The sequence below is a fragment of the Mastigoproctus giganteus genome, chromosome 6, assembly GCF_048544385.1.
Source record: "Mastigoproctus giganteus isolate SK-2022 chromosome 6, ASM4854438v1, whole genome shotgun sequence".
NCBI lineage: Eukaryota > Metazoa > Arthropoda > Arachnida > Uropygi > Thelyphonidae > Mastigoproctus > Mastigoproctus giganteus.
In genome coordinates this window covers 144,867,530-144,889,499 of record NC_143580.1, presented here as the reverse complement: position 1 = coordinate 144,889,499, position 21,970 = coordinate 144,867,530, and the positions used below count along the sequence as shown (strand labels likewise).

The 21,970-nt window shown below is 34.3% G+C and overlaps 1 protein-coding gene across 1 annotated transcript in view; it reads right to left on the bottom strand.

Moving 5' to 3' along the window:
- FBXO11 (F-box protein 11) overlaps positions 1–21,970 on the bottom strand; it is a 513,763-nt gene that overhangs the window by 255,827 nt on the left and 235,966 nt on the right. Inside the window, exons 9-10 of the mRNA XM_090375372.1 lie at positions 18,028–18,134; positions 863–1,000 (exon numbers count right to left, since the gene is read on the bottom strand). Of these exons, the coding sequence (XP_090231498.1) occupies positions 863–1,000; positions 18,028–18,134 (245 nt within the window). The remainder of the gene's footprint in view (positions 1–862; positions 1,001–18,027; positions 18,135–21,970) is intronic.

Here is a 21,970-nt window from a genome sequence, read left to right as displayed (position 1 = left end):
AATAACTAGCGGCCGGCCTGTGTACACCGTTTTAGAGCTGTACCCTCAAAATGTAAGGAACATTGGATCTCGCCTTGATGTTCATCATAACCTCAAAAGTCATCAGTCATACTGCATGATGGAAGAGATGGGGAAGGGTTGACCAGAACTTAGCTCTGGAGACTAAACATGGATTCCACCACTTCAAGCCTCCAAAAAGCAAAGTGGTGGAATTGCACCGGTTGACGAGTCATCTACTACCTAGTATTACCTGGTAACTCAGAGGGGCGGCATTCCTCCATGTGGTGTGGGCTCTACACCGCAATCCCTGCTTACGCTGGTTCACACCTTTGTGGTCACCCATAGTGTGCTTGTGCATGGAGGTTATACCCAGGATTACTAACAGTCCCACCATCGTAAAGGTGCAAGCAGAGGATTTGGCTGTCACAGACTGTCCGGACTTAGCCGAAATTGGGTCCACTTGACTTGAATGTCACCCGAATATCAGTTCCATCAGGGTTTTAGACTCCCTGGTAGCAAGTACAGCCTGTCTGGCATATCTGAGAGAATGTCTGTGGCAACTTCAAGGACCACATAATATGACTATTCCAAAACAGATGCATTCATAACAGCACTGTGTATTAGTAGAATGTAAAGGGAATGATATAACCTTTAAATGATATAACCTCTGCGTATTAGCAGAAAACGTTTTCAGCTATAATACACTTTGCTTATAATGCAAGTATTAAAGTTGTCGCCTGGCAACATTATATTGAGGATGCATTGTACATTGTTCCAATTTTATATTTTTTACAAATGCATTTTTTTCAGTTATACTTCATTTCAAGGTATTCTGTTAAGAAGATATTCTAATATTTCTTACCAAACCACTGTCAAATGTAAAAACACCAACGTCTCTTCCGTGATGAATATGATTTCTCCGCATTATGGGATTAGCTTGGTTTTTGACCCATACACCTGCCAGGGCATTTCTACTAATTTCATTCTCTTCATATATACCCTGAAATATATATATATATTTATTTGCATTAAAATTAGTATTTACGTGGTGATTTGAAATGGCAATATGAACTATATTCAAAAAATATAAAATACTATATTTTACAAAGAGAATATATCACAGAATTTAACATACTAAATCTAGCAACCTTGGGACATGATCTTTTCAATACCTTCCAATTTACCAAATTTTGAATTTCAGGTGGTCTTATATGACGATTACACACATATACAAGGTTTGATCATAAAGTTTGGTGAATGATCTTAACTTTGAACACACAGTGGTAGCTAAGAGATTTTGAGTGGGGGATTACAGGATATCCTTTGAGTAAGTGCAAACAGAATTTTAACTTATTAAAACTTGGCATGTGCATCCTCATGCACCAGTCTAGAGGAAATGACTAAACACTTGTTTTTCTTATTAGTTGCATGTACTGAAAATGAAAAATTTTGAACATGCAGAAGTTAAATTTTGTCCAGAACTTGAAAAAGTCACCCAAGAAAACCTATGAAATGGTTGTTTCAGTTATGGTAATGATGCTATGGTGATAAAAGAAAGTTTCAAAGTAGTTTAAAAGGTTCTATAAGAGAAAATGTTTTCTTGAAGATGATGAAGAAGAAAGAAGCAGCTGCCTTTTAATATCCCGAAACAATGAAAACATCAATGAAGTCTGTACCATCACTGAACTGTATTGAAAACTGGTCATTCAAGAAATTTCCTTTCTGAATGAGGATTTGAACATAAGTAAGTGGGTGCCAAGTTAGTTCCATGCATTCTTACTTGAGATCAAAGACAGCACAGAATCCTCATTTCATCTGAGTTGCTTGAGCATGTTGTCAGATCCTGTGTTTTTAACTAAAATCCTAACAGGTGACAAATCTTGGGTGTATGGGTGTACCAAGGTTAGCTCTGAACAGAAAACAATATCATCAACATGCCAAAATAGGTGCTGCAGTTAAAATCATATGTGAAGGTAATGGTGATTATATTTTTTTTGACAAGGGACAATTTGCTCTGCGTGGGACCTTGCAGAATGAATTCTGATAACACTAATATATTTTAAAATAGTTAAGGGATGTAATATACCATAAACAACCTCTGTAATCTACTGGCACAACACGCTACATTATAAAAATGCAGCATGTTGTGTTGCTCACCATCTGGCAATTTTTGACTGGCAAAAATATTCCTGTTATGCTGCATCCACTATATTCACCTGATTTTTCACAATGGCACTTTTGCCTATTCCCAAATTTAAAATAGGATATGAAAGAAAAATTATCCAAGTTGACTCAAGAAATCTAATCAAACATGGACTGACTACATGCATTTACAAAAGCAGACTTTCAAAAATGTTTTAACCAGTGGCAGGCACAGCGGAACAAGGTAGTTACAAAAGGATTTTATACTGGAGATTATGAATAAAATTAATTTTTTGCATTCACCAAACTTTTTGATCAAACCTTTTATATCCATTCATATGAAAAGTGTGAAAAATACTGCATTTCTACATTTTAATTTACTGTATGCGGTACAAATGTATCATGCTGAAGGATAACATACATTGATTGACATGTATTTACATTCAGAACAATCACAATCCTCTGGGCCACTAGCTTTTCTTTTATACTGCTTCGGCAATACAATAAAAATGGAAGTTGTGTCGTTTTATGTCAGTACATCTTATGCCAGTGTTGTTTCTAAATTTTAACATTCTAAAATTTCTATATTTAAAATGTCATAACAAAATGCAGGTATTAAGTGTGTGTGAGAGAGAGAGAGAGATTATTAAAATAAATAACATATTTTCTAAACCATATGATACACTTTTTTCCTGGAAAGCCTTGCATAAAATCATTCAACATCTTATGGTATTCAGCTCTCATAATTATGGCTAAGTGTTTGCTAACTTCCCTCGCTGCCTCCTTCAATATAACTGGATAGATTCCATCCACCCCAGGTGCCTTTTTTATGTTTAACTTTAACAAGTGCATGCACTGATGTCTATCTTTAGGAACAACTAGATGCAGCATGGAAAGCACTAAATTTCATAATCAGTTTAATTCTCAATAAGAGATTTTTTCACAGTAGGCGACAATCTCATTATTGCCTGCTGTGAAAAAAACTGCCTTATTCTCAAGTTCTGAAAATCACTTTCATAAGTTACGTGGACCACAGGTTGGAATACTGCTTTAAAGCACTTATGTATGAGGAGTGAACCAAATGGATGGAAGCATCAAACAACAATTTGACATCAGCAGCGAAAGTAGAAAAGCAAGTTAAAGAAGTTTAGAATAAGGAAAAGTATAAAACTCATGTGAAATAACCTTTGTCAGATTAAAAAACCAATATATTTTTTATCAGTGCTGGATTACCCAATAGGCACAGAAGGTGCATGCCTTGGGAAGGGAGCATCCACATTCACACAGGGGACCTTTATTGTCAAAAGCAGAAAGAATAAATAAATAAAAATAGCAGTTACTTTATAGCAATGTTATAAATTAAAAGCAAAATGAAATTTTTTAAAGGAATAGAATAAAATAATTCATACAATATTCTTTGATCTGTATACTATTCATCTGTTATGTGTTAGGCTTCTGGTTGTGAAACTCTGATCCCTGCTGACTGATTTTTTTTTTTTTTTTTTTTTTTTTGATTTGGTAGTTGTTGGCGCATCGGCTTCTGTGGCCATATTGCACCTCCCAAGGTTTTTGCAGTACTTTGATCCAAGCCCGAAGCGGGAATCGAACCCACGACCTTTGGGTTGCCGGGCAGGTACTTTTACCCACTCGGCTAGCCCGGTCGGCCCTGCTGACTGATAATGCATGTTTATTTACATATACACTAGAGCTTGGAGCACTTCTACATTGGCGCCTCCGTAGCCAGGTGGGAAGGAGCACCAGTGTGTAGCACACGCTTCTTGATTAGACCGGGGTTCGAGCCCGTCACCACCAAATACGGAGGATGCGGAAAGGTCAGGGAATGACCACCGCACCGGAATAATATGGCCTTAGTTGCTAATGCTCCTAAAAACCAAATAACATAACTTCTACATTGCCCTTCTGGGTGGTTCACAGCTGTGGGTGATGCCTCCAAAAAGACTTGGTGCCTATGGCCCAAGGGCATTGTAATCCACCACTGTTTTTCACTGTGATCAAGTGTAAATCTGCAGTGTTCATTATCCTTTTAAAGGCAGAATACAATCTTTCCACATCAATAGAAGTGACTAAAGCCTTTGAAGTCTACTTGAAATGGAAATTCCTATTCATTTCCATTTCTAGGGTTCTTTTTAAAAATTTATTTTATTTCTTTCTTTCTTTCTTTCCTACGTTTCCAGGGATTCTTGAAATTTCTAAGAGAGCTTTCTCTACCTCTTCAATTGTATTGCTCAAAGTAAGTCCCCGTGTTTCAGGTTTGGTTACAGACTTATGTAACAAAAAAAAAAAAAAAAATAATAAAAAAAGTCACTTTACAGCAATTGTTATCTAACAAAAGAACTCGCAAGAATTACTGATTGATGCTGTAACTACTGGTGCAGCTGCCAATATCCATAGCATCATCAACAACTTTTCTTCACAGAATCTCAATTTTTTTGGTATAAAAACGTAACTGCACATATCCATGTTTCAACCTTATCAAAATAGGTTCTAGTGGAAGAGAAAGGCCAGACTACGTATCACTGTAAATATCTACAAGCATAGGAACTCTTACAAAGAGCTTTTTATTCAAGAAATAACTTTAACTTTGACAAAATTCTTCTGAACTGATTTTCAAGCCATGTGCTAAGCAAGTAAGAGGATTAAATTTGGTAAGAGAACTTGTAATGTACAATCTTCTTTTATCACATACAGAGTATTGTCACTAGCAAAAAAATTTTGCAAAGAATCATTCAAAAATCATGCAATGATGGAGTGATTCTATCTGATCTCCCAAATAACAAATGCTCAATATAACAGACATAAGTATGTGCTATTTCATCAGCAGATATCCAGATGCACTTCCACCAACCAATGCAACCAACTTTTCTTAGGATAGATTTGTCAGCAATGTTTCGATACAATATTTTTCAAAAATCATTTGCAAATTGGATTATTCAATCATGTCTTCTTTAAACAAGACAATTTCTTCATGAGTTATATCCATCAAGAAATAAGCTGTTCTAATATATTTTATATACATTATTTATCATGATGTATGAAGTGTTGAACAGCTTTTTGTTGGATTTCCTAATTTTATTTATTGAATGAGATACTGCTGCTTATATAGAGACATAGGTCTTCTGAAAATTCACTTTTCTCATTTCTTGGGATACATGGTTTGATTAAATGTGACCAATCTGCTAATTTTTCCTTGCTTTCTTCTTCTTCTTCCTCCCCCCCCTCTTTTTTTCCACAATGTCGAATGGTGTTTTTACATCTTGGTTGCTCTGAAATTCTTTTTGGCACAGGCTGTTCATTTCACGCAAAAAATACAAAAGATAATACTGAAATTTAAAATAAAATCTTTTGTGATTGGCGATCCCCATTCAGTTGGTTAGACATGATGTGAAATTTTGAACAAATGTGGCAACTGCCTACTATGTAAATTTTTTATAGCAAAACTGAATTGGTATGGATAACTTTCATCCAGGGTCTTGATGGCACAAGAATTAAAGCAAAACACCACTAACATGTTTTCCTCTGCTAATGTTATTCTATATCTTTACTGCAAGCAGTAGTAGTAGTAGTAATTTTAATGAATGCGAGATTGATGACTGATACAACATCCATTTCTGAAAGTTTTGGTTTCTATTGTGCCTAATCTTTTCGATAACTGAAATCATGTTTCCGTGTTTAATACGTTTTCGCTGCCTTTTATATTTGCGAGGGCCCTTTATGTGTGCCATGGGAAGCTGGAACAATTAAGTACTGTTTTTTAGTAAATGGATTTCATCTGTGAAGATCACTCCAAGTAACACCTGCATCTGCTATTTGTAGTGTATCGACATCAACAGATGTATCTGAACGAGATTCAGAATCCACATATTGAAAATAATTCTATTTCAGTATCAGATGACTTATTATAAAGAGCTGAATCAACGTCATCAGCTTTGATATACTCTCCATACCTGTTCCTTTTCAGTCCTGATGTCCCAGACTGTGGTGCATTATAACAACCCTTTAGGGAAAAATTTTATAGGAAAACACCATTTACATAAAATTTTAAAAGTAGACACACACTACAAATGAATTAAACTACATAAAATAACTTAAACATAGGCAAAGAATATATGAAACTGTGAACCAAGAAAACAGCTTTTATAGTGTTCTCTAGAAAGTGCGGTTCACTCTAAGCAAAATCCCAGCAGTAATGCAATAGCCCATGGTTCAATCAGTGTGCTGATAGCACTCAATTGTTTTTTTCGTGTGCCTTTTCTTTTACACTGCTCTTTTACTGACCACAATTGCATGGATGCATATTTCATTAAGCCACAAAAATTGCAGTTCATTTTGACACAATTCTGCATTCTGGAAGCGAATGTGTTAATATCTGAAATACTGGCCAAATACAAAATATTACTAGTAATATTTGAGTTATATGCATATAATCTAATATCTATTAATAGCAAATGAACTTGAACCATTATCAATGATCCTATCAAAATTACCAGAAAAGGTTGTTTTTAATAAATTCTAATTACTAAAAGTTTAATATCATTTTTTTATATGGGAAGTGCAAAAACTCAAAAGCCCAGGCTATTTATAAAAATACTTTTCAAAAGGTGTTTATATTCCAATAAGAGCCCTACATTGCTAGAGGAATTTAAAACTACAACAGTTACTATTAATAACAGAATATCTTTTAGTATTTATTGTTCATTCTTAATTATTACTGCTAATTAAGAATAAAACATTATAAAGAGAAAAGCACTAAACCAATACATAAAATATACTGACTTAGAAACAACCAAAATTATTTGTAAGCATAATTTTGGTTGTTTCATAATTTGTAAGCCAGCAAGGACCTTTCCATGGATCACCATTTAATTTTATTGGTACTGTGTAGAAACAAACAAGACATGCAGACTTGCTAATAATATGCTAACCACTTAGTTATGGGTTAGTATTGGGATGGTTGTTGTTGTTGTTGTTGTTGTTATTTGGTTTTTAGGAGCATTAGCAACTAAGGCCATATTGCTCCGGGAATATGCAGCGGTCATTCCTGGACCTTTCCGCATCCTCCGTATTTGGTGGTGACGGGCTCGAACCCCAGTCTAATCAAGAAGCGTGTGCTACGCACTGCTGCTCCTTCCCACCTGGCTATGGAGGCGCCAAGTGTTGTTGGGATGGTAATATTACAGTATTATCTAATTGGTCAGCAGAGCGATTTAAAAAAAAAAAACTGATGATAATAATATCACGTATGATATGACAAATGGTAATCAGTAATTTTTTAACATAAAAGTAAAGGAAGTTGCAATGTAAAACTATATACAAAACAGTATCAAAAATTTATGGGACTGAATTTTCAAAATAACATTAGAGTTACATAATTGCAAAAAAGTTTTCTTCTTTGGAATTCATTTTTGAAAGATTTTTGTCACAGCCTGTCAAGCTTCCACATCAATGGAAATTCATTGGCTCTTTAATAATTTTAGCGATGTAGAATGTAGAAGGTGAATGGTATCCTCCTAAATCTTATTGTATTCTTCATGATTAATAAATCAATGTGTGCTACAACAGACTTTTTCTACAAGCAATATTTATCAAAGAAAACAATAGAACTCCGAACTGAAAACTTTAACATTTACTTGTAAACTGTATTGCCTTAAGCTGTTAAATGTTAATGTATTTATAACTTACCTATTATTTTATCGCAAATGTTATAGTCAGTGCTTTTTTTGTAAAAAAAAATAGGTGCCGGTACTCATTCCTTGCTATCAGGAAAAATTGAAAATTAAAAGGATATGAAAAGTACTCTAAAAAAAATTTTTTTTCTTGATATTATTACTTTAGTAGTAATGTTTTTGGAATAAGAACAACAAATTTAGTATATTAACACAATTTATTAAGCATAAATTTATTATTCAAGTATATAAAAAGATAAGTAAAATGTGAGTAAAATAAGTAAATAAATCGGTGAACTACTGAGTGCAGAGCACTCGGGATGAAGGGTCCGTAGTCACAAATGGTTGTCTGTGTAGTATCTCAAATAGAGAGCTTTATGGTAACAAAAAAGTTTCTAGTACCCTACCCTGGCCTGGCTTAAAAACTGAGGAACTAATGAAAATGTTGTCTATTTGAGTCTTTCCAGTTGTTGTGAATGATAAAGGTGGGAGAAGCGACTTCGACTTCTTACTGGAGAAGTGATTAAAGTTTTGGGGAGGGGGGAGCGTTGGCAGGTGAGGGCCGTGCAAGACTCCATGCAGGCACTTCCCCACCACTGCCTTAAACACTGGCTCTCTGAGTACCTCCTTGTCGGGACAACTCCAGCTTTGAAAATTGTTAAAAATACTTCTCGTCGCAAAATTTATAAATGAGGAGAGTTACTTAGTACAAAGAAGCGTGATATCGAAGTGAAATAAAAAATTTGTTTTTTTAATTTTAACACAAAAAGTAAATGATAGATTTCAATTGGAAGAGTTTTCCCTCTATAAGCATTGAATAATGCATAGCTAATGTGATCTTTAAAGTTTTAGCTCCATTAGCGACGGAAATAGAGGGGGGGGGGACACCAAAATTACTCACATTTTCCTGTCTGGGGCTGCCATTTTTAATTTAAAAAATATTTTAAGAGTATATTTTAAACCTACTCGTTGAACTCTTTCCAACGGTGTATAATAAGCTATAGGTTGCTGAAAACATTTTTGCCCCCCCACATTTACCCCCCATTTCTCAAACAAATTTTTGTCAACAACGATCAATATGGCGTTATGTTGTCTCACATCATGTACAAACCCATGCAAAATTTCAAGTCAATAGGTTGAGTGGTTCCAGAGATACAATGCTGTGACAGACGGAAAACCGAGTGACATTATAAGGGTCCTTCGTTAGACTACGGACCCTAAAAATAATAAGTAAAAATAAATGTTTGTTTGTTTATTTGGTTTTTAGGAGCATTAGCAACTAAGGCCATATTGCTCCGGGGATATGCGGTGGTCATTCCCTGACCTTTCCGCATCCTCCGTATTTGGTGATCACGGGCTCGAACCCCGGTCTAATCAAGAAGCGTGTGGTAAAAATAAATAACATAAGTAAAAATAATTTCATAATAAAGTTTTTGTAGAATATTCCAAATTTTTATTTAGTTCTCATCTGACACCCTGTGCTGACTTTTCTTCCTCTTTGTGTGTCGGTTGCTGAATGACATTTCCGAAGCAGCCACGAATTGACATATTTTGTTGGATCGAAGCGGGTCAGCTGCGGTCCTGCAATTTTAAGAAACAGTAGTGAAGAAACTGTTTTTGTCATCAACGAAGTTCTGGTTGGGCTGGCAATCAGATTCATTTGTGAAAATCCTTGTTCACATTCACTCGATGAAATTGGTATCGTACTCAAAGCGTCCATCGAATGCTTCAATTCTTCCAAAACCATCTTTTTCAATTAGGTATTTGCGAAATCCACAATTTGTATCTCTTTCATTTAACTGTAACCTAATTGACAATTTTCTAACTTCATTTTCACCAAATGCCACCAATTCATGTTTAGAAGGTTTAATACCTTCGTTGTCCTTGTTTTTCTTCTGTTGTCATCGGTATTAACTGTCCCAAATGTCAGTGTCATTCGGATATTCAGGTACTGTGACCACGTAAACAGAGATAGGGAGAATTTCTGGAAAAATGTGGATAAAGGAATTCTGTGAAACAACAGATGATTATTTCTCGGGGGTAAAAGTAAATCACGCTCTCCTAATTCTCAAACAGGGTGCTTACAGTTGATTCACAGCAGTGTCTAATCTACAGCCCGCCTAGAAAGTGAACTAAAACAGCATTTTAAATTTTGTTAATTATCAAAAAAATTTTCTCATTAAATGTTTTGTTCAGTAAATGTAATTATATATTGTACTTAATAAAAGTTTCGAATATTTTCAATTTTACTTTTACATGCAACAAGATATGGAAAATGTAACACACTAAAGAAATCTAACTTGTGAATTTTTTTTTAATATGGTGGCTGTACGGGAAAAGTTTGGACACCACTGCAGTAGAAGGTGGACCAGAGCCCATTGGGAATACAAAGTCCCCCTTGATCTGCTGACCAGCGCGACTTCTCCGTATGTGGGACAGGTGGTCGGATAGGTTTTACCAGGTACCACTAAGTTGCAGAATGGTAATCACTTTAGCTCTCTTAATTCGCACAGCAGCACTAATTGCTCGAAGGCCAGAAACGCGAACTGAGTTAATTCTCTCCTAATCCGTTCGCTATATGAAAATTTTCTTCGCTCAACAGAAACTATTTTAAATGTAACTTCCAGGGGGAATTCAAAATGATTTGCTATAAAAGGACTTCGTTAAACAGAGGTCGGACTGAGAAATTTAGAATTATAAAAATGGTTATACAGTTTTATATAGAAAATATCTTAACACAGTGAAAAATGCAAATTTAGTTAAATAATTTTAAGCTTATTTGAACAGTAGTTAAACATGTGAAAAAAATTTCGGAGTGCACTGCTTCCAAATGTCACACGTCACAAAAGGTGTCGGTATGCCGTATCGTTGCATACCGTCCCAAAAAAAACACTGGTTATAGTTATAAAGCTTATGTTATTACAAATCTTTCAAATCACATGAAAGGTACACTTTTCATGACAGGGGGCTTTTAGTGTTAAGCACCATCTCTCACACACATGGAAAGATAATGTAAGTTAGGCCAAAAATAAAGAATTTACGCAGCATTACAGTAAATATAAATTTGAACGTTCCTTATGAAGTATTAAACAAAGTAACAACAGTAGAGCCATTTCAAAATTTCAAAGGAAATAACAAAAATATGTTTCTAGTTTATTGATTAGCCATGCAAGGTAGAAGGAATTTTTTTTCATCATTGCTAAAGAATTGTGATCTACAAAGATAAAATAAAAAGGAAAAAAAAAAAAAAAAAAAAAAAAAGGCATAATTTAAAACAGTAGTGGTAGTAGTTTTAAACAGAAAATATAACATTTAAATGTTTCAAAGAAATGGATACTATATCTGAAGAGAATTTAAATGCAGTACAAAAATGCAATTTAGAAGAGGTGAAATATTTTGTTTTAAACATGTGTTTGCAATTTTCCTTTTGTTAAAAGCTTTAGATACCAATTGTAAATATTCTGTTTAGACTCTGGGATGATAGCATAAGGTCAGAGGGTTCAGACGATAAACAAAATACAAGAACATCACCGTACTGTGTAATGAAGGGACTTGAACTATAGTCCCCCAAACTTTGTGTGTGTGTATTTTGATACTGTACAAAATTCTATTATGGGAAATAATCCTGACAAAGTTTGTTTATCTAAGACAGCTGTCTTTATTTCTTTATAGTGAGTTAAGCATACACAGTGTGCCAATTAAATAATGAGACAGGGCACACACTGTGTTTAGTATTAATGTAAGAGGCCAAAATAGTACATGACCAGATCTTCTAGAGTGCAAGTTGAAACTTGTCCATTCAGTAGTTTGTGAATTATGATGGAAAGAGTAATAGGTTTGTGCATGTGTTCAGAAAATTGAAAATGGAGTAAAGAGCAGTTATCAAATTTTATTGTAAATTGGGAAAAAGTGCTATAGCATCTTTTGACGATTTAAAAAAAGTTTATGCTGATGAATGTTTGTCTCGAGCAAGAGTGTTTGAATGGTTTTCTTGTTTTCGTAAAGGACGTGAGAGGATGATCCCCGACCTGGCCGACTGATCTCTGTTTGAACACCGGAGATGGTCACAAAGGTTAGAAAAATTATGACTGAAAACAGATCAATTTCAATGAGGTTGCTTGCTGAGATGATCGGTAGCAATAAGCAATCTGTATGAGAAATTCTAAAAGAAGATCTAGGTAAGAGAAAAATTTGTTCCCACCTTGTACCACATTCATTGAGTTTCGAGCAACAAGAAAAGAGAATCGACTGTTGCATCGAACACCTCCCATATTCCCTGAATTTGGCTCCCACAGATTACTTTTTTGTCCCCAAAATTAAAAAACAGCCATGAAAGGAATGCGATACAGGACGACAAAGGACATCCAGGCTGCAGTGACCGACCAGCTGAAAGCGGTACCACAAGAGGAGTTCCACAAGTGTTTTCAAAACTTGTATAAAATATGTGAACCATGTGTACACATCGAAGGTGATTACTTTGAAAATATATAACCTTACTTTGCAGTTAGTGTTATTCTTTTTTTTTTTTTTTTTTTTTGTAGTAGTAGTAGTGTCAGTCTCGTTATTTAATTGGCACACTGAGTATGAAAAGTCAGTCAAAAAATAGATAATGTAAGTATCTTGACTTTTGTAAATATAAGTGGGACCAATTATATTAAAGATGTTTCCTTCTACAGCCAAAGTTTTGCCATAGAAGGAAAAAAAATAAAATCAGAAAAAACCCTTTCTTAATTAAGTTTAGTTAAAAGTTTCTTAATTAAGGTAAAAGGGGTGCAGTGGGTTTTTATCCTTGAAGTTGGACTAATTTCAGACTGCTTTATTTTGGGGAATAAATTAAAACATTCCAGTTAAGAATATAGCAATGGAGAGTAAGATAGTTACAAAGTGCTTGGACAGAAATCACTGTTACATATGAGCAGAAGCACTGTTCATGAAGCAAATTGCAATCTTTCCTTGCCTGCAGATCAGGTCCCTGCTTCCTGAATGCATCTCAAGTGTTTAATAATTTCAAAGTGCTACTAAAGGTATCTTTCCCTGGTACAAATTCATAATAAATTATGCTTTTATAGTGAAAAGGAAGCTTTCAAAAGATTAGACTGGTCGCAGAAAGGAGGTCAACGTGAATGGAGAGTATCTAAATCATTTACGATTTGCAGATGATATTGTGGTCATAAGCCACGATTCCAAAGAATTAGAGGAAAATCTTAGTCTTATGCAGAGTTGGTAAGAATTTTGGACTAAAGATGAATATGGCTAAAACAAAAGTAATGACAAACAAGTATGCCACAGAAATGGATATAATGACTGAAGGAGCAGTAATTGAAAAGGTGGAGTCATATTCTTATCTGGGAAAAGTCATTGGCTGTAATAATGATAAATGGCTGGAAGTCAAGAGAAGAATAAATTTTGGATGGATAGCATTCAGGAAATTTAGTCACATACTGAGGAGCAATATCCCAGTTTGTCTGAAACGTAAAATAATGAACCAATGTATACTCCCCAACATGACTTATGGAAGTGAAACTTGGGCACTCACCAAAAGAATGGAAGAGAAGCTGAGAACTACACAGTGAAGAATGGAACGAATTATATTGGGAATCAGACTGTTAGATAAGAAGAGAAACACATGGATTAGGCAGCAAACTCAAGTAAAGGACATTCTTATCAAAACCAAAGAACTAAAATGGTCATACCCAAGAGGAGCTAGAAGAAAACCTGATGATATATGAAATCCATGAGTTTGTGGGTAGTAAATGGATGGCCATTGCACAAAACAAAGGAACTGGAAAGTTGCTGGAGAGGCCTTCATTCTGCAGTGGATTGAAAATATGATGATGATGAATGAAAAGCAAAATTATAGCATAATTTTAGAACAGACACACTTTGTTTTATCACCTGCTGATAAAGTTTTTAGATATCCTGGATTTCAATCACAAATTTCAACTCATTTTTCCATTTTATCTACAAATAAAATTTTCTGAACAAAGAAATTGCATAATCTTGTCGTGTTTAAGATATCAGTTATAAAGTGACAACTATTATATGGTATTCCACAACTTGGGAGAACATATCTTCAACAACTGGTTACTGAATTTGATAACTGGTTCAAATAATTCCTTTACTGAACTGTCATTTACTGACATGAACTTTCTTAATCCACACATCATCCTACACGAAGTTGCATCTTTGAAGAATTTGTGCCATTCAAACATATCACCTCTTTATAAAAATCACCATATGCTTCAAAATCATTTATAGTCTGAGCTCAATTTCTCCAACAAAAAATGAAATTTCACGAATCTTTGTTCAAAAAGTAATATTCTAAAGAAATTATATTAAATATTACTGACAACAAGATATGAAAACAAAACACCATCCACTGTAAAAAATTCTAGATATTCTAGGTAACCAAATAAAATAAAAAGTTAATTTCGTTTTTTTTTTTACAAATTCAGATGCTACATAATCATTACATGTTCTTGATTTAACTCCCCCCCCCCCCAGTCTATCTATTTCATTCAACACAATGAACGGGCAGAATATAATGAATTATTCATTCTTATTATTAGTTAGGTAACATATTTTAGCTTTCACACAAGAATTTTTTAATAGAACTATATTTTAATATATTTTAAATTTTCAATATATTGCAAAATCATATATTTCAATTATTCAAAATACAGTGCATGCTGCCTACTGTAATCAGGGATAATGTTATCATTTATATATAACGTTATCACTTTTATAAAGTCCCAATCAGATGCATACTAATACATTAAAAAAAACATTTCTATATGTTTTAGTTTATGTTATTGCATTTTTGCCTTATGGCAATTTATGCATGTGTAATACATGACATCCCAATCTATTCTTGAAATCTGACACATTGTACATCTAGTTACTGCTGTTGCTTTGTACAGTTCATATGGTTGTCAGTATTGTTACTCTGTGAAAGAAGGTACTGTAGCTGTACTCCTACCAATCTGACTGTTTTACAGTACAGCATTAACCTTTTTTTTAGTAATTGATTTTAATCTTTTCTTTATTTGTTTTTAATGTAGGTGTCCATTTTGGAAGAATACAAAACTGGGACACATCTTATGGCATTGTTATTAGGGAGAGTAATCTTCCCCCCTCTCCCCAGATAAAAAAATATGCGAAATTTTGTTTTTAATAAAAGACTTTTTTTCCCCCATTTTCATTTTCAAAATATAGAATTAACAAAAACAGAATACAGTTCTTAAATCTGAACAACAAAATTTATGCAATAAATATTAAAACTATTTTTTATTAATATATTTAACAGAACTCCTCACGGCATTTAACAGAGATTTGTTATTTTTAATTTTATTCTTAAAATCTGTGCAGTTCTTATTCTTAAAATCTGTCCCTCAAATTAAAAACACAGGTAATAATTGCATTAACTGTACTTATCTCTAACCTATTACGCTCACCAGTCCATTGCATTTCCATTAAAGAAAATATTCGCTCACAGCTGCCGTTGTGACCTGGAATTGCAAATAAATATGAACATAATCTAATAAACTCTCTCTTTTGTTCAAGGTATTCTATTTTTTTAAGTAATGTTGTCCATTTTTCAACACAACTCAATCAATGTATTCCATTCTTTATTATTTTCGATTTCGTTTATGGCAATTTTTTTTAAAACTCCAAACTGATCACATAATAAATTTTCATCAAACTTAATTTCAATTTTTTCAAATGATTTCAGAGAATTTGCTATATCCTCCCATTTCGGAATGTTTTTCATTAGCATCCAGTTTAAGAACTGGAATTGTTCTGGGGGTTTCGACCAATTTTATAAATAATTTTTAGCCGTCGAATAAAAATCTATGATTTCGTTTTTAAACTTATGAACTTTTTGGTTTTCTATATCACACTGAATAATTTTTCTAGCCTCAAATGGCAGAAATTGATCAGATATTCTATTATCTAACATCTAAATCGTTTCTTCAACAATAATTTTAACTTTTAAAATAGTTATGTTTGCCTTTTCAATTTTTAGTATCTAGTTATTGAAGGAACTGAGAAAGTTGTGGGCAGTCCACAAATATGCTTCTCCTAATGGATGATTAAAAAATTTCTCAATAAAAACGGGAGGTTTTTCCTCGGATAAAAAAAGATTTTAAACCTTCAAAAATTTTTAAAATGCATTCAATGGCAGGTAATAATGACAACCAGCAAGTCTTAGAGTGAGAGAGTAATTTTTTATACTCTATATCAATGGTAGCACAAAATTCCTTTAAACGTTCCGTTTGAACGGTATAAGTGTGAAAGTAAGAAAATATTTTTATATCTACCAATTCCACGTCAATGGCTAGTCTTTCTGTTCCTGATTGAGCAGAATTATGGAATATGTGCGCTATACATCCAACATCTTTGATATTGGAATTAACTAAATTTTGGAGTCGAGAAAATACGTTGCATTGGCCTCTTCTGTTGATCCCTCCAAAATTAACATTCGTATTGTCAGCTCCAAATGCAATACACTTTTCTTTGGCAATATTATTTTTCTTCAGAGAAGTAAGGACGTAGTTGGCGATAGTTTCTGATGTCTCATCAGATAAACAATTCATTTTAAGAAGCTTAACTCGCATACCACTTTTCTCGTTGAAATAATGCAATAACAATGGAAATACTTTTTCTCCGATTTATGGTTGCTTGCATCAATGGAAATTCCAAAGAATTCAGTACTACTGACATCTTTTAAAACTTTGTTAAGTGAATAAGGAGCTAGTATATTCTTTATTAGTGCAATTGTTTTCATTTGTGCACTAGAAAAATTTTGTGCGATTTTGAGTCATCAAAAAGTTTACCGAAAAGACTTGAGGAGCAATCAGCACTTCTAAATGACTGATGATGTTTAATTAAATGATACGCCATCGTAAGTTCAGCGATGGCAACCTTGTCATGTTCATTTGAATTTTCTTTGACAAAGAAGTGTTCCAATTTAGATGATGATGCAGTTGCTTGAAATTTCATTGCGTGTTTTTTCGAATTAACGTGATCTTTGATATCACATCTCCCACCGTGACGTATGTTGATAAAACATGAGCACATTCTGCATTCAGCCTCATCTTCATGTCTTCCCTTTTTTTTTTTTTTTTTTATAAAACTCCATTCTTTCTGGAAGTCCTGTTTGAAAACACATTTACGTTTAGGCATTTTTATTTATTATGCAGCTTAAACTAATTTAAAAAACTTACACAAAAACTCGCTTATCTTTATCTATAAACTGATTGAACCACGTGCACTGAAAATAAAGGAAGAAAACACACGTCCGAACATCCAAATCACTGAACTTAAACTAAAAGTCGCGTGAAATGAAACTGAACACGTAACATTACACGTACATACACAAGAAATGAAGGCCTGCCAATCAATGCTAGACACCACCTCCTCGATTATATGGATTAAGTTTTTTGACCATTATAAAGTTTATAGTGAGGTGGCCGCAAACCGGTGGTGAACAGGCGATGTACAGACTGTAACTGACGACACGATTGAAGACAATGCTACGAACTCTGCTACTAATTTTTTATTGTGCACAATTGTTTGTAATAAGAAACTGGGACATTTAAACGTCCCGAAAAAAAATTTCGGGACACCGGGACAGTTTCACATAAACAGGGACGTATGGACACCCTATTTTAATGCATGTATTTACAGAAACATTGACAGTTTCATTTTTATTGATGACTTTCTCAAATAAATACTGCACAGTTAAATTAAAGTATTTTATACTGCTTGATTTTCACATTTTCTTTCTGTCCAAGTCCACCTTTTATGTATACATTTCCATACTGCATCAACAAACAATGCTAAAGGGCTGAAGTCTTGTTTTTTTGGTTATTGTTATCAGTTTAGCTGACTTCCAAAGTGATCCCAATAAGCAGTACCTACTGTGTATTTCAATTTTAATAGATTTTAGTTTTAACTTAAATCTGTCCCTGAACCAGAGTCAAATTTAAGTTAAATTTGAGTGGATTAATTTTATTATAATTTTTGGTGGGGGGTGGACATTACCTAAATAACACCTGCTGTCAGTAGAGCCATGACACCACCTTCTAAGTGGTGTCATATCTCTACTGGCCTCTAAAGTACATATGGAATGCAGTAGATATAAGGGTAGTACACAAACTGAGAGACTGAGGAAACAATAGTTTATAGTAATAATTACCTGAGCATAATCTGTGATATAGAGGCCAACATTTTCACAGTCACTGATGTCACAATTCCGTATCACTGGTTCTGCACCTTTACCACTTACACAAACTGCTGCTCCAACTAGAAAAAAAAGAGGAGAAAATTGATATAAAGAATAAACTTAATTTCCAGTTTTAATAAGCCTAATTTTCTTTAAAAGGAAGACTCATATTGGCATAAAGCTGTTCTGTAGTACAAAGTCTAGACAATACTGTACTTTCCTGATTATACGAACACCACATATTCCTGAGAAATTTGAGGGGTGATCATTTAATTCGCGGACTGGTGCAAGATTTTGTGTATACTGCGCGAACTTTCCATAAATGCAACTAGAGGCGCTCTCCCTGATTGCTACTGAGCAGACTCTCTGTGCCCATGCCAGTACATGTTGAGCTAGTGTTGCAAGAGAGTTTTTTTGCCACGTATTACTGATGATCGTTTTAAGCAAGTATCATGTCAAACTTACATGATACATGATTCGTTATTGTGTCAGATGGACTTAAATGCATCAGACACAGATAAAGAGGTGAATGAGCATATGGTAATGAGTGTCTTGGCAGGACTGCCACTGGAATATGGCAGTGTGAAGTGATTTCTCCACCAAGATGATAATGCCAGGGCCCATATGGTTAATATCGTGTAGGCAGTAATCACTGCTATACGTTCCAAGGTTCTGCCACATCCCACTTAGTATCGTGTGATTTTTTCCTGTTTCCATGTCTGGAGAAAGTTCTGAAAGGCAAGCGTTTTGCACCCAACAACAATGCATGAAGAGCCACAATGGAAGTCATTCAAATAATGGCCTGCAAGAAGCATTTAATGCGTGGGTACAATGGTGGCAAAAGCGTGTACAGTTCAAGGGAGAGTATTTCGAGAAGGAGAAATCCACAGAAGATTCAGATGATGACAATTAAGATAAGACCTTGCACCAATCCACGAATTAAATGATCATCCCTCGTAGATTGTATTTTCCATACATAAGTAAAGACAATTGTCTTACTGTAAAGAACAATATAATTTTAAATATATATATTTTAATTAATGCTAGCACAATAGAAAGGCATTTGTAAACTTAAAAAAAAAAAAAAAAATTCTGACGTACAACTGCTCAATATGGACCCCCATTCTGGTCTTTACAAAATTGTAGGTTTATAGGGCACAGAACAATAAACAGCAAGGCATAATTCCTCAGCAACATTCTAAAATACTGCTGACTGCTGAAGCTCAAGACGGGACTTGTGTTTATTACTAAATACTTTAACCTTTAAGAATCCCCACAAAAAAGTAACCACATGGTGTCAAATCCGGGGAGTGAAGTGGCCATTCAATAGAACCCTGTTATCCAATCCAATGCCCTGGGAAGAACATTCCATCTAAGAATTCGCAGACAATTTTCGCATAGTGAGCCGGTGCTCCATCCTGCATTAAATTATAAAAAAGGAGCAATGTTAAAAACTGATTTTGGACTGCATTAATGGAATAATTTTGTCTTTTAGTAGTCTCAGGTAGCATTCTCCCGTCACAGTTCCATTAAAGAAAAAAGATTCAAGAACGCTTCCTGACCAAATCGTCGATCAAGGAATTTTTAAATCTCTGTTAAAGAACAAATGGGAATTGTTAAAAAAGTAATGATGATTAAAAGTTCCATTTAGTTTAAATGTGACTTCATTAGTTTCCACAAAACACTGTCAATGATATCTGGATTTGTAACATGGTCAAAACTGTTTGGCAATTCCAATCTTCTATCTGGATTATCCTCATCCAAACCTAGCAACATGGAATGGTGCTATAAAATAAGATTTTAAAACTCAATGTTGAGTTTTAGAAAGATTTATATTAACTAAGTTTTTTAATCTTCACTAGAATATTTCCAGGAGATTATCAAATGGGGAATTGGTGATATTTGAGAAGTTGTATCTGTTTGTGCAGAGCAGGGATTCTTAAACTGGAAGATGGAACACTATGCTATCATCAGCAAAACTATATTTTCGACAGAGGCTAAGAACTAGATGCATTATAGAAGCACCACTCAAAATGCAGGATCAATACTCCATGGTAGATCAGATTTAATTTATGTACAGAGTCAAAGCAGCTGTTTAGAAGAAAATAGCACTTTTCAACTGAATTTCTTCAAATAAAAATAAAGCTAACTTATCACTGACAAAATCCATATAAGCAATCATTGATCAAATGGAAGGTTACCTTCGATTAGTTGATAAAAAGAGTTGAGGTAAATGCAATAGTACTTTAACTGTAAGGGAGAAATTTTTCACCCTTTTCAGGAACTGTGTGGATAAGAGCAAATTTTCATTAAGACTGAAATTTGTTATTTTGTCAGCAAATTAACAGATTGTAAAGAGCTTAGTTCTGTTTTGTGTTGACTATAAAAAAAGACAATATAAGACTATGCTTTTGAGTACAGGTTTTAAGAACAAATGGAAAAATGCTGGTATCAAGACAGTTTAGGTTTTTGTTAATGTTCTTCTGTCAGAAGGAGGCACTGAATGGGATGTTTGATATGGTAGGAGATAATTTGATATGGTAAGAGAGAATAAAGCTAACATCAGTAAAATGAATGAGGACAAAATTTTCAAGATTATAAATGATGCTAGAACTAGGGGACATAAATTCAAGTTAAGGGGGGAAATGTTTCGATTGGACTGCAGGAAGTTTTATTTTAGCCAGCAAGTTATAAATTATTGGAATAAGTTGCCTACATGGGTGGTAGAGGCATGCAGTTTGGGGAAATTCAAAGGTCATCTGGATAGTACCTTCGGGTCAGGGAAGTGCATAGGATTATAGGTTTAATTTCTTTTTCTTTTATTAATTATTATTATTTATATATCTTTTTTTTTTGGCTGGTGCAGCATAAGCCATAGGCTTTCTTGCACCATGTTGCCATTACTAATAAGAATCATCAATGAGAGAGAGAGAGAGAGAGAGAGAGAGAGAGAAAGAGAGAGAGAGAGAGAGAGAGAAAGAGAGAGAGAGGGGGGGGGGGTGTTATTGTTATTTTTTTGGTTTTTAGGAGCATTAGCAACTAAGGCCATATTGCTCCCGGGATATGTGGTGGTCATTCTTTCCACATCCTCCGTATTTGTTGGGCATGGGCTTGAACCCTGGTCTAATCAAAAATGGTGTGCTACGCACTGCTGCTCCTGCCCATCTGGCTACGGAGGCGCCATGGGAGGGAGAGAACTAACTTGTTATCACCACAAATCACTTTCTGATGATAATAAGTTAGCTAAACAAAGGTTTAGATAAAGGATGAAAGTTCAGGGTGGAATGAGAGAATAAAGTATTTCCTTTCTATAAGAATAATTCAATGAGATGATCTGAGCATACAGAAGGATCATAAAATTTGAAACATTTGTCCAACCAAGGAAATGTGGAACAGAAATTGTGAGATCATTCCATTTCACACTTTTATAATACAAATCTACATACACAAGGCTGAGAATAGCCATGGGGGGGAGAGCATTTCCACTGGTGAAATAACTATGACCAAGCAGTAATCTGAAGTATCCAGAGGACAACTAACTTTAAGTGTGTACTTTGAAAGGTTGTTGATTAGAAAAAGGCCATCAGTGTTAGATTGTGTGGTATTGTGCACAGTGATTCAAAATTCATATAACCAAAAGCAAAGATAAAAAAAACCAAACTGATTTCTCTCATTTTGGTAACCATATGCAATTCTTAAAAAAAAATCACATCAATGGCAACATTGTATACTTTTGCATGTAATAATAATTGAACAGTAATTAAGGTACGCAAAATCCATACCAGTTTGATTGCAATGATTCTACCATGACATACTCCCCATCTGAATGTGTTTATAGTTCAACAATACTTCTGTTTCAAATTGTATGTGAATGTTGAAGCTGAATTTCGAGAAAAAAATTCCAATTCACCAGTAA